Source organism: Akebia trifoliata, chromosome 5, assembly GCF_017979445.1.
Source record: "Akebia trifoliata isolate Shusen 1 chromosome 5, ASM1797944v1, whole genome shotgun sequence".
NCBI lineage: Eukaryota > Viridiplantae > Streptophyta > Magnoliopsida > Ranunculales > Lardizabalaceae > Akebia > Akebia trifoliata.
Genome location: NC_141379.1, coordinates 176,158 through 188,779, shown reverse-complemented (window position 1 = coordinate 188,779; position 12,622 = coordinate 176,158). Strand labels below are relative to the sequence as shown.

At 36.1% G+C, this 12,622-nt stretch overlaps 1 protein-coding gene across 2 annotated transcripts; it reads left to right on the top strand.

The window, feature by feature from the left end:
- The first annotated feature begins 3,635 nt into the window (after positions 1 to 3,635).
- LOC147400726 (Cysteine proteinases superfamily protein) lies at positions 3,636 to 10,145 on the top strand. 2 transcript variants are annotated; one of them, XM_086441710.1, is made up of 10 exons: positions 3,636 to 3,796; positions 4,930 to 5,163; positions 6,762 to 6,835; positions 7,274 to 7,328; positions 7,427 to 7,501; positions 8,232 to 8,305; positions 8,467 to 8,515; positions 8,962 to 9,046; positions 9,727 to 9,783; positions 9,884 to 10,145. In XM_086441710.1, the coding sequence occupies exons 2-10, from the start codon at positions 4,999 to 5,001 to the stop codon at positions 9,928 to 9,930; spliced, it is 681 nt and encodes a 226-aa protein (XP_086297836.1). In that variant the 5' UTR covers positions 3,636 to 3,796; positions 4,930 to 4,998; the 3' UTR covers positions 9,931 to 10,145. The 2 variants fall into 2 exon arrangements, with proteins under 2 accessions (XP_086297836.1, XP_086297837.1); XM_086441711.1 differs by having other exon boundaries at positions 3,700 to 3,846.
- Positions 10,146 to 12,622: the final 2,477 nt, after the last annotated feature.

Below are 12,622 nucleotides of genomic sequence, written 5' to 3'. Positions count from 1 at the left end.
GATTAAAAGCGTCTTATCGAGCATTCCAGTATACTTTATTTCAGTACTTTCATTACCTCGTAGCGTGAACTAAGGTTAGATAAGTTATTCCGAAATTTTCTTTGGCATGACAGGAATGGGGGTAGAAAACATCATCTAGTTAACTGGAAACAAGTTTGCTCAGATAAGAAGAAGGGTGGCCTCAGGGTTAAGAGTCTCGGAATAATGAGCATGGCCTTGAAGGGAAAGTGGTTATGGAGATTCGGATCCGAGGAGAACAGGTTGTGGAGAAAAGTCATTCAAGGAAAATACGGAGTAAGGCGAACGGGGTGGGAAAGTGGTCCCGTTAGACATGCTCATGGTTGTGGGATGTGGAAAGGCATCATGAAAGTCATCCCTATACTCAAATCGAGAATCGAATTCAAAGTAGGGCAAAGGAACAAAGTAAGATTTTGGGAGGATATTTAGTGCAACAATCAACCTCTTATGGAAGTATTCCCTTCTTTGTATTCCATATACTTAAAAAAAGGGTTCCCAATCGCATCCTTCCGACAAGATGTAGGCAGAGAACGGGCTTGGGACTTTGGGTTTCGAAGAGGTATTGATGGCTTGGAGTTGGTAGAAGTTGGCAGATTAATTGATGTAGCTTCGAGTATCGACCTTCGCTTGGGTAGGGAAGACGAGAGAGTGTGGATGGCAAGCAAATATGGCAAGTTTTCGGTACGTTCCTTCTACCATTTCTTGTGTAATAATGGTGATAATACATTCCCTTGTGTCCCAATTTGGGGACCAAAGGTGCCAAGCAAAGTTGCTTTCTTCACTTGGACGACATCGTTAGGAAGGATACAAACGGTGGATTTTTGATGCGGCGTGGGTGGTATGGGGCAAGCTGTTGTGTCTTATGCATGGAAAATGAAGAATCCTCGAATCATCTTCTCCTTCATTGCAAAATTTCTCATGGTATTTGGGCACAATTCTTTAAGTTGTATGGAATCCTAACTTGTCTTCCAAAAACAATAAAGGACATTTTCACGTGTTGGCCGTCAATCGGGTATTCTTTTAGAGGCACAAGGAGACTTCTATGGAACATTACACCATTCGCAATTTGTTGGGGGGTGTGGCTGGAGAGGAATAGACGCATTTTTGAAGGAAAACAAATGGATTGCACAACATGTTTGTATCTATTTTAGGTCTTTTGTTTTGTTGGTCTAAAGTTTATAAGGAGTTCAGGGGGCTGTTTTTCGAGGACTTTCTTTACAACTGAGATGGGATTCATTGTATTTCTCGTGAGTAGTTCTTTATGTAAGGTTCTGCTAGGTTGGTCATCTCGACCGGTCTAGCTTTATTTTCATGAATATAATGATACTTATAAAAAAAAAAAATTCTAAAACCTTATGCTTCTGTCTCCAAGAAAACCTACAACCAAGAAAATTGTAACGAGAGAGAGAGAGAGAGATGGGAGGGGGGTTTCGATCTGTAACGAGATGGAAGAAAGGTTTTGCAAGGATTTCGTTTTTGAACGAAGAAAGAAGTTTCATTTCTGAACGAAGAGAGGTTCCTGTTAGTTAAGGGAGAGGGCCTCTAATAGAATACTTGGATATTTGAGGGGGCAGCAGTTAAAAACATGATTTTTAATGTTAAAAGTGTGTTTTACCGCTGAACCGTCGGATGCGTGGAGATCTAGTGGTCAAAAAAACTTGGCACGGATCTGGTTTAACTTTAGGACCGCTGAACCGCTCCCATATATATATATATATATATATGGGTCCCGTTCAGCAACAAACATTTTGGCAAAACATTTTTCAAAACATGGGTTAGAGGTTTTGGAATGGGCTGATTTTTTGTGAGGATGATCTCTACGGTGAGGAGATCATCCTCACCAAAAATCAGCCCATTCCAAAACTTCTAGCCCCAGTTTACAAGTTGAAAAATTGTGGACCATCCATTTTTTGTAAACCATTTTTGATGGGGTTAGAAGTTTTGGAATGGGCTGATTTTTGGTGGGGATGATCTCCTCACGGTAGAGATCATCCTCACCAAAAATCAGCCCATTCCAAAACCTCTTAACCCATGTTTTGAAAAATGTTTTGCCAAAATGTTTGTTGTTGAACATTTCCCTATATATAAATCCGAGGAATTTGTGTTTGAATCTCCCTAGTATCATAACTTAGTAAGATCAAATCTTTAGGTTTGCTGGGTCCACAACGATTATCTCCAACACCTCATAATAAAATAATCGAATTAAAAAAATTCGATTATTTAGGGCCGCTGAACCGCTCCCTATATATATATATGGGTCCCGTTCAATGGCTAATTTTTTGGTAAAACATTTTTCAAAATATGAGTTAGAAGTTTTGGAATGGGCTGATTTTTGGTGAGGATGATCTCTACGGTGAGGAGATCATCCTCACAAGAGATCATCCTCACAAAAAATCAGCACATTCCAAAACTTCTAACCCCATCAAAAATAATTTACAAAAGATGGACGGTCCACGATTTTTCAACTTATAAACATGGGTTAGGAGATCATCCTTACCAAAAATCAGCCCATTCCAAAACTTCTAACTCATGTTTTGAAAAATGTTTTGCCAAAAAATTTGTCAAAAAGTTAGCCATAAACGCTATCCTATATATATAAAGGGAAATGTTCAGCAACAAACATTTTAGCAAACATTTTGGCAAAACATTTTTCAAAACATGGGTTAGAGGTTTTGGAAAGGGCTGATTTTTGGTGAGGATGATCTCTACGGTGAGGAGATCATCATCACCAAAAATCAGTCCATTCCAAAACTTCTAATCCCATCAAAAATGATTTACAAAAAATGGACGGTCCACGATTTTTCAACATGTAAACTAGGACTAGAAATTTTGGAATAGGCTGATTTTTGGTGAGGATGATCTCCTCACCATAGAGATCATCCTCACCAAAAATTAGCTCATTCCAAAATCTCTAACCCATGTTTTAAAAAATGTTTTGCCAAAATGTTTGTTGCTGAACGGGACCCATATATAAATCATGATGAATGCATGCAATAAATCATATGAGGTCTGTATGCAGTTAATATGACAAAGGATTAGAACTATAAATATTTTTCTTTGGGAAACATGAAAAAGGATTGTGGTTTTGACACATCAGTCGGACCGACCGCTTATAATTTAGTGCGTGCATTCGTCATTATTCTAAATATATATTTCACTGTCAAATGTTTTGACACGGATTACCTAATACACACCTTCCAAAGGCCAAAATTCCATCTTTCACCTATCGGTGGATCTGACAAAATAAAAATCAATAGTTGGTTGTTCTGAAAATCCATTGGCTTGCTATCGTTATTTTTGTTGCGTAGATCGGCCTTTTACTTTTATAGACGTGAAAGTATGCCACGTGGCATTAGTTTGTACGTATCACAGCTTCTTTATGAAACTAAATTTCCTTCTAATTGGGCGACAGGTCCATTCGCCCTCAGCTCTTTAGCTGTACTTGAAACCGACTGATAAAATGGATCACATGTTTGATGTGTATACTGAAACGGTAGAACCGTAAAATATCTTCCAAAATGGTATAAATCAAATTCAATTTATCCCCCACTCAATAAAATCAAATCGGTATTTTACTTAATTTTTTGTCAATCTAGTAGACATTTATGTTGTCTTCATCTCCTATTTTAAGTTATTAAATATTAAATAAATAAAGGGGTTCCAATTTCCAAATCGTGCGTAACTCGATCTTCCATCATTTATTTAATCAAATAAAAAGTCATAAACGCGTTCCCTCTCTCTCTCTCTCTCTGCCCTTCGAAGATAAATAAGCGATCAGGTAAGAAAACTTTCTCCATTCTCTTCACGAACTCAAATCATCGATTTCAGGTATCTCTACTTTTATTTTTAATTCCTGGTTATATATTTTCCTTTTCAGATGCTTCTGTTTTCAACCTTTTTTTAAGTTCCATTTGTTTTGTTTGATCAAATTTTTATCTGAATTGTGTACATATTTTTGTGCTAATATGTATCAATTAGGAATTTGTAATTGGTTATGGGTATTTAAGGTTTTCTTTTTGTTGCTGTGGATTGGATTTTGCCAAGATTTTGATTAAATTAAGTATCAGAGTTTAGGGTTCTTTATTAATTGGATTCAGTTTTGTTTGGATAAAGATTTAATGTTTAGGTTTTATAATCTAGGGACTTGGAAGGTGCCACCTAAGTCAGGTGATAAAGTCTATGTGTGCTAAACCTATAAATAAATAAATAAGTAAAAATCTAGGGTTTGTTCAATGAGAAAATGATTTTGGGATGATCATAACTTAGATAAAGTTAATCATTCATCGATTATGTTATTTTTACTTTGGTATGAATTCAATTACCAAATTCAGGTGATGCTCATCTTCACTGCACTGTATTTGATAAAAGTGGGCACTAATTTTCGGGTTATATCTCTCGTAATTTGCATCACTGGTACGTTAATATCGGAGACCAGCTTTTCTTTGGGTGTAAACCTGATAAAAAATAATGTGGAGATGAATGGTTGTTGAGAATTAGACTTCTCCTTGATTAGTCTCGTGAGAATTATGTGTATTCCAGTTTCAATCAATGGGTTTGGAACCATAATGGGTAGATGACCTTAGACACTTTTAACTTTTCCTTTTTGGGTGGTGGTCTTATTTATTTACTTATAATAATAATAATAATAATTATTATTTTGTTTGATAATGTGCACAATATGAAATACTTCATACTTTCGAGACCAGGATGACTTGCCTTGGTCATCTCGGTCTTGGACAAGTTTTCAAACGATTTCGGTACCCATATCAGTGCAACATTATCCTGTTTGTTCTTGATTAATTTACTGGATCTTCTCATTTAAGATTTCATGGCTAGTTATCTTGATTTCAAAGGATTCATTCATTACCTGTGGAATGATACTAATACAGTTAATTGTGCTTTCCTTTCCAGATCATCAAGACAAGTCATAGTGTTGCTATTATCACGTGAAGAAGCAAGCTTTGGCTGCCAGGCTAAATTATGATAAATGGAACTGATAGTGTTGGTGAATGTTCAAGCTCTACATCTCTAAGCAGTCGGCAAGATATTGAGGATGACGGGATGATTGCTGTCGTTTTATCAGAAGAGTATGCTAAATTAGATGGTGCAATTGCTGGACGTCTTTCTAACCTGGCTCCTATTCCTGTAAGCAATTTTCTCATTTTCAACATGTTGAAGGCTACGTCCTCACATTTTGTATTGTAGAACCATTTTGGTCAGTGTTTGCTTTTAGTTGCATTCGCTCCTGTTTGAAGTGTTACAACTTATTTCAGATAACATGATGCAACATAAACTATTTTATATTCTTTCTTATTGTATATTTACAGAAAACAATCCATGGAACAGTTAGATTATCATCTGACCGTATCATTGACGAAGTTTTAGTTATTAAACACCCATACTTGTGCAGGGTGTCCTTGTTGTTTTTTCTCTTGCTCCCAAGCATATAAGACCACAAAAATTCAAAATCCAAATCCATGAATTCAAGTCATATTCTTTTCTTCCTAGTGTGCAAACAAGCATATACTGATAAATTAGGGAGTCTAACTCAAACCAATTGGCAATGAGTGGAGAGTCCCAGGAGCGTATAAGGAGAGAGACAAGGCAATGAGTGTCCCATGTGGGACTAAACTCAACATAGACATATATGTGTGTGTTACACAATAAGCTGGAATACAACATAATCTCAAGGTAGAGGGACCGATCAAAATTGCTTTACGGTTTAATACCCTTCCTATTTCTTTTGCTGACAACAGAACACTTCACTGCCATTCATTTTTCTTAGACATTCTCATGCAATCCATTTGTCTGGTTCTCTGGTTTCTAGGATTTTTCTCTCCCTGTAATCCATAAGTCTGTCTCTCTCGACCTTTTTTTCTTTTAAATAAAAAAATATTTTTGCATACCTCTTTTCTCTCTGCTAATTTCACAATTTCTATTTCAGCTAGGAAAAATAAATGCGGGGAAGATACATCCAATAAAATCTCTCTCTATCAACAAAATCCTTCTCCATCGTTTCACGAAAGATTTTACCTTTGGATGCGAGTCATTTTTATTCTTGACAGATAGTCGTCGATAAGCATTTCAAAAAGTGAAACCGCAATCTCAGTAATTATCAAGTATTTGGCTTAGGGCTTTTTTTCTTCTGATTTTGATAGAGTGAATGGTAACGGTCATCCAATTAGTTCAATTACTTTTTGATCAATTGGTGTATTCCACAACCCTGCACAGGAGCTATGTATGAGGATGATGTGGGACACTCCTAGGTTTGTCCTGATAATTTATGTCAAGGCATATGTCAATTGATAATCACCCTAATTGTTTTGTACTAAAATATGAATTGGGAAAATTTTCAAAAAAGAAGAAAAAGAATTAGGACTTTTTAAAAATAAATTACAAGTTTGCACCAAACTTGCCCCAACCAACTATATGATAGAGCACCTAAATAATGAACTTAGTTATTTTCTCCAATGCAGTGTGACGATGACGCCGCCATAGTAATTGGGCATTTTGTTTCTGGCTTGAGCTTTAACATATTTTAGTGTCTTGCATTGTCTTCCCTTTAGTACGGACTCTTACCTCCATTTTCTTGTATTGCTCTGTTTATTAGTTGAATAAGAAATCCTCGTGTTGCGCTCTCTATAATTTCCTTTTGTTTTCATGGGTTTCATAATGCCTATTTTCCAATTAAAGAAATGAGCTCCGTTGAATTATATCCCGCATTTAACCTTGGAAATTTTCAGCATGTTCCTCGGATAAATTCTTACATCCCCAACTTAAGTGATTCCGGTCTGGACCACCAACGGCTTCTTCAGCGGTATGTTGTTTACTTCATAGTTTATAGTCATTACTTGGATTTTTTAGCCCGTGTACGTTTCAGAAAGTTTGAAAATATTTCATTTTCTCTGTTGCATTATTTTGGAAATCCTGATAAAATTAAAGAATATAAAATTTTGGAAAAATATAAAGCTTGGAAACAGAATGCACACCTTTCATTGTTTACATAAATCTTTTTGTATTGTTGCTAGCGCATGTCGGCATGGTTTTGGTTTAATAATATACCTGATGTAAATCAACTGTTTTGTTGAACCATAATGAATAGACATGCACATCTAGGGGAACATCAATATATAGCGTGGAGTTCGATGTGCTCATACTAATTCTTGTTACAAGGAACTTGAATACTGCTGTTTATATTTTGGGTCGATCCTTTATCGTAAGTACTAAATGATTGTTTTCCCATAACAATTGCTAGGCTAAACGTTTATGGCTTATATGAAGTGAAGGTCTCTGGGGATGGCAATTGTCAGGTCTGTAAACTCACACAGCTCTGAGAATATGTTAAAGGCTACAATTGCAGTACATATTTTTTAAGTTCTTTCAATCTTTTCTTCTCCCCATTTTGTAGTTTCGAGCAATTTCAGATCAAATGTACAAGTCTCCAGAGCATCACAAGTATGTAAGGAAAGAGATTGTAAAACAGGTATTTTATAAGGATATCCTTTAGAATCCAGTGTTCTTACACATTCCTAGAAACCATGAATGAAGCCATGTTTTTGTTAATTTTTTTTTTTTTATAGGTAGTTTTTTTTTGTTAATTCAGGTGTGCTCATTTTCACTTTTTTCACCTCAATCCATGCCATTTTTGGTCTTCCTCTAGGTCTTTTAGAACCTTTAACTTGCTTGTTCCTTTTTACTAGGGGCTGTAATTGGCCTTCATTGCACAATATCTCCCATCCTCATGAACTTCAACATAGATGATCACCTACAGTCTACAGAGGCTAGTCCTACTTTTTATTATTAATGCATTTATGTGTAATTTTATCTGCTGCGCAATCTATGGTCATGTTTAATGGCCGCCCAACATACAATTCCATAGAGCGTATCCTTTCTTAATACCTCCTTATAAAATTTTCCTTCTAATTTAATTTGGATACATTTGTCAAGTAGCATTCCAGGGAGCACCCCTCCACTTTAACCATTTATGTCTAATCTTATGGACAACATCCTCCTCGATCTCTACCTCCTTCTAATTGATTACTTTTGACTTATTTTTGACCTTTTGGTTAACTTGGTCTCTAGTCCCTCGCCAGTCTCATTTGAATTTCCTATTTCTATACCTTGTTATCTAGTGAGAGATTATCTTATGTATCTTCTATAACTGAAGAGGTTAATGCGAGTTTTCTCTTCCCTATTTTTTTTCCTCGTTCCAGCTTAAAGACTACCGTGCTTTGTATGAAGGCTATGTCCCAATGAAGTATAAACGCTACTACAAGAAAATGGCCAAGTAAGATATTTTCTGAATAGTCTTTACTTCAAAACTTAGTGTAAAAAGATTTAAAATATGTCGGTGCATCTGGCTGCTGGCACATGATTCAGTATTTGAACTTCATCGATACGAGGATAGGGAAGATTCTGTTTCCTGGATTAATTTCTTGCATCATGCAGATCTGGTGAATGGGGCGACCATATAACCTTACAAGCTGCTGCCGACAAGGTGTGATATCTTCTTGGCTACCATAAATAGCTCTGTTGCACACTTGCGTAATGTCTTTTACAAAAACAGATGCTTGGGTACCCTTCAACATGCTTCTAGACAAAACCTTCATTTATATTCTTTTTTCATCTTTTTTAAAAAATTTTACACTTCAGCAATATATTTATATGTTTACATAAACACAAAAGACTACATTAACTAGCTACTTTTAATAAATTTTACTCATTAAAATTATGTTTATAATCTCTCTCTATTATTATGATCATTCGCTGAGGGGATGGGGACATTCCTTAGCAAATGTAGGACACACTGGGTAGGCAAGATCCACATTTGTTATTGTTCCAATTGACAAATGTTGCTCTTCAAAAGGCTCATGTTGTGACAACTAAAATTATTTTTCATCCTTAACATCAACAAAAGTTTGAATGCTGCTTGTTTATCTGCAGTTTGGAGCGAAGATATGCCTTTTAACTTCATTTAGAGATACATGCTTTATTGAAATAACTCCACGAAGCCAGGCTCCTCAACGAGGTAAGAATGTAGATGAGCTATTGCTATTTAATCGTCCTTATAAGCTTAGTAAGTCAATGACAGGCACCATCCACAGACTGATCATCTTTCTTTCCGATGTTCTTTTAGGGCATTGTATCTGCTAATATGCGTCAATGCGTGTGGTGAACACAATTTCTTCTATTTTCACTAGTACAATATTGTTGTCCTTTGTCTTGCACTCCCAGTGATTTTGTTCCAATTTCAGGAAGTTAAGAGTGCTCAGCAACTAAAGAAATGAGTTTACCTGTTTAGAAATTCTACTTTATTTACATAGAATAGCTAGGCCAGGGATCAGTTCTTTGGCTTCTGTAAGGGGTAGACCATGATACATGGCATGTAAATTCAATCAACTACTTGAATACCCAACAAGTTGACTTACTTGCATCAGAGTCTTCAGATAGAGTTGTGGAGGTAGCTTAGGTTTTGTGAAGTTGAAAACTCAAATCACCAAGTCGACACATGCTCAAGTTTTGAGCAAGATATAGTCTATCTTGGTTTTGGTACTTTTCGAGGGGGGAACCATGCGCGCATTTGGTAGATTTGTGGAGTTTGTTTCTTCTGTCAGAGTAGTTCTTTAATTGGAAGTATGATGTGAACATATTTATCTATAATTGCATGAAGTTAATCCTTTTTTAACAGTGAGATTTTCCTTAATGCAGAACTTTGGTTAAGTTTTTGGTCTGAAGTACATTACAATTCACTATACGAAATGAAGGGTTAGTGATGAAGTGAATCTTGTTGCTTTCAGTTGATTTCCTGGAGAAGTTCGTCGATTTACTTTTGTGTCTCTGAACTTTTGTGTTACCTGTGTTGCAGATGCCCAGATTCAGCACAAGCCTAGGAGGAAACACTGGTTGTTCTAGGGATTCTGTCTTCGCTCAGGAAGTTGCGAGATGTCCATTGTGCATAAATTCACCTCGTTGTTCAATTTATTGATTTATTTATTGTATTTTTGAATTTTGACCATATTTTCAACCTTCCTTTGTATAAGCCGTTCTTGTGAGTGTTTGCACAATATATTAGACTACATTAAATAGTTTTCATTTTTGATATAAATAAAAAAAAATGCTTATCTTCAGCTGTATTACTGCTAAATGTGAATTAGTGGAAAAAAAAAAAGAATTCCCTATGATGACAATACCTGACCTTGCATTGACATGGATACCTAAGCAATGTGTGAAATGTAGAAATCAAAGTAAGAAATTTCAGTTTCAACCATTGAGGATGATGAAGGGCTCATATATATATATATATATGAATTTAGGAGTAAAATTGAGGATAAATGATGCTGTACAATTGTAAATTCAAGTTGTCCAAATCATGGGTTCCATTTAAAAGACAGCCCCCATCTGATAATTTTAATCATCCAATAAATAGTAGTGGTTTTTTGGACTCTGCAAGAAACGAAGGGCAATAAACAATAGAGAAGACTTTATCAAATGGTGACATTCTGGTTGATCGGACCATCTAGATAAACAAAGATATAATAATGCATCTTTTGTGAGATAATAAATGCCACCATATGTTTGGTAGTATCAAGTCGGATTAATGTTTCTCCATCAACATTTATTTATTTAGAGACATCGCTATAATCATGGATTCAAGTCCCTTTCTCGGGTCCTATTATTTTCAAGAAAGCCAATTAGTGATAGTTAACCATTGTATTCTGAAGCATTTCACTTAAAAATTCTTGGAATCCACCCATTAATGAAGCCAGTCGTGGGAAATCCAATGACTATAAACAACCAATCTTTTATTATTTGTGGTGCGCTTCTCTTCAAGGAAATGGGCCAAAAATTCAAGGACTCATTGGGACCATGAAAACTGATTTCTTCAATGACTATAGTAGATTACACTGGTGCCCTCTAGCCTATAGATGCTGATCCTATCATGGTTTTTAAAACTCGGTTTCACGTCTCGTCTCATTCAGACTTGATATCAAGTCGTTTCGGATGAGTTTTCCGATATGTTTGAGGCGTCTCGTTCAAAAAATCAAAAAATTGAATGTAAGGTATTAAATCTCGATCAAAAAAGTGACTTGTGAGTTGGTCTCGTTAAGCTCCGATACCAAGTTAACTTGGGCGGATACGTCTCGGTCTTGGACGAGTTTTAAAACCATGGATCCTATGCACACTTATAGGAGCTGATGTAACTTGACCTTCAATCTGCAAATGTTTATATTATCATCATCATCCACGGAGTTGGGTTGGGTTTTTCGAGTCTTCAATCATTCAATCTAGAGTAACATACTTTGAACCGGACTTTATCATTCTATTGTCTATGGTAGTAGAAGTCCAGCCCAAGGTTAGGTAATTTGGTTGGGTCCCTCTCTATGCTAAAAATATTTTACATCAAAGTAGTAGTGAAAACTTACCAAGAAAACAAATTATGGATGGTGTCCCACCCTATGTTTCCAAAAGCAAGGCACTTGGGCAGGGGAAGACCCAAAGTCCCACCATTAATGCTTTATTCACAAGTCCCTTCCCTTCATTTATTCCTATTGAAATCTTTGAAAAAGGTGTACGTTATAAAGAGTGGGTACTGGATGGGATGCCTTTTCCAAGTAAAAAACCAATATTTGAAGACCGGAAATCAGATATGAAGGAGTAGTTTGGGAATCATGACTCACGCACATACATCCACTTTAGTGAGAGACCCCCCCACCCCCCCTACCTTATGCTTTGTAAAGAGAGATTCCACCACACCCCATCTTTTTTATTTGTGATATCTTAAGGCACATCTTTTCAAAGGGGGTGTTGATTGGAGAGAAGAAATGAAATGCCCATTTCAGTACACTGGTGGTCCCCAAAAGAGATCCAACACATGTAAGTGGGTAACCCCCTTTTGAGATTAAAAAAAATGAAAAATAAAAAACTTATTAGATCTCGAAATGACCATCCATCACCTAATAAAGATTTCTATCTATACCACCACTTGATATGGGGGAAAGTCATGTTAAAACTTCCCATCACCAAATCAAGTATGTATGTGGCTTCACTTTATGGTAAAAAGTGATGCAAAGGCTTGAAAAAATATACAATATGTTAGAATGAAAATCGGTATTAAAAAAAATTAAAATTAAAGAGGGGTGGGTGTGGGGACGACTAGATCATTACAACTTGGAATGGAATCGTCTAACAAAAGGAAAGATAGATAATGCCAAGACCATATGATTTCAATGGTCATTTTCCAAGTGGGAAAGATATCAATTCTCAATTATCAATCAAACTCCTAGTCCTTGTTTAGCTTTGCATCTTTTTTTTTTAGTGGATTAGGTAGATCATGTGATCCTTTAGTTTCCAAAATTGTGGATGTATAATTGAAGCCAAGACATCTTCGTTTGAATGTCTCATTCAGACACCTATACTATAGTAAGCCAGCAAGGCATCATTGGTCCTAAAAAGGCACCACAAACACGTCAGTAAGGTGCCATTGGACCACCACCATGTTACTGGTGCCATAGATCTTAAAGATTTTACCCATCCGTCCACTACCTTGCATCACCCTTTGCAACATGTCACTACAAGAGTGAGTATCACAATGAGAAAAAGACAC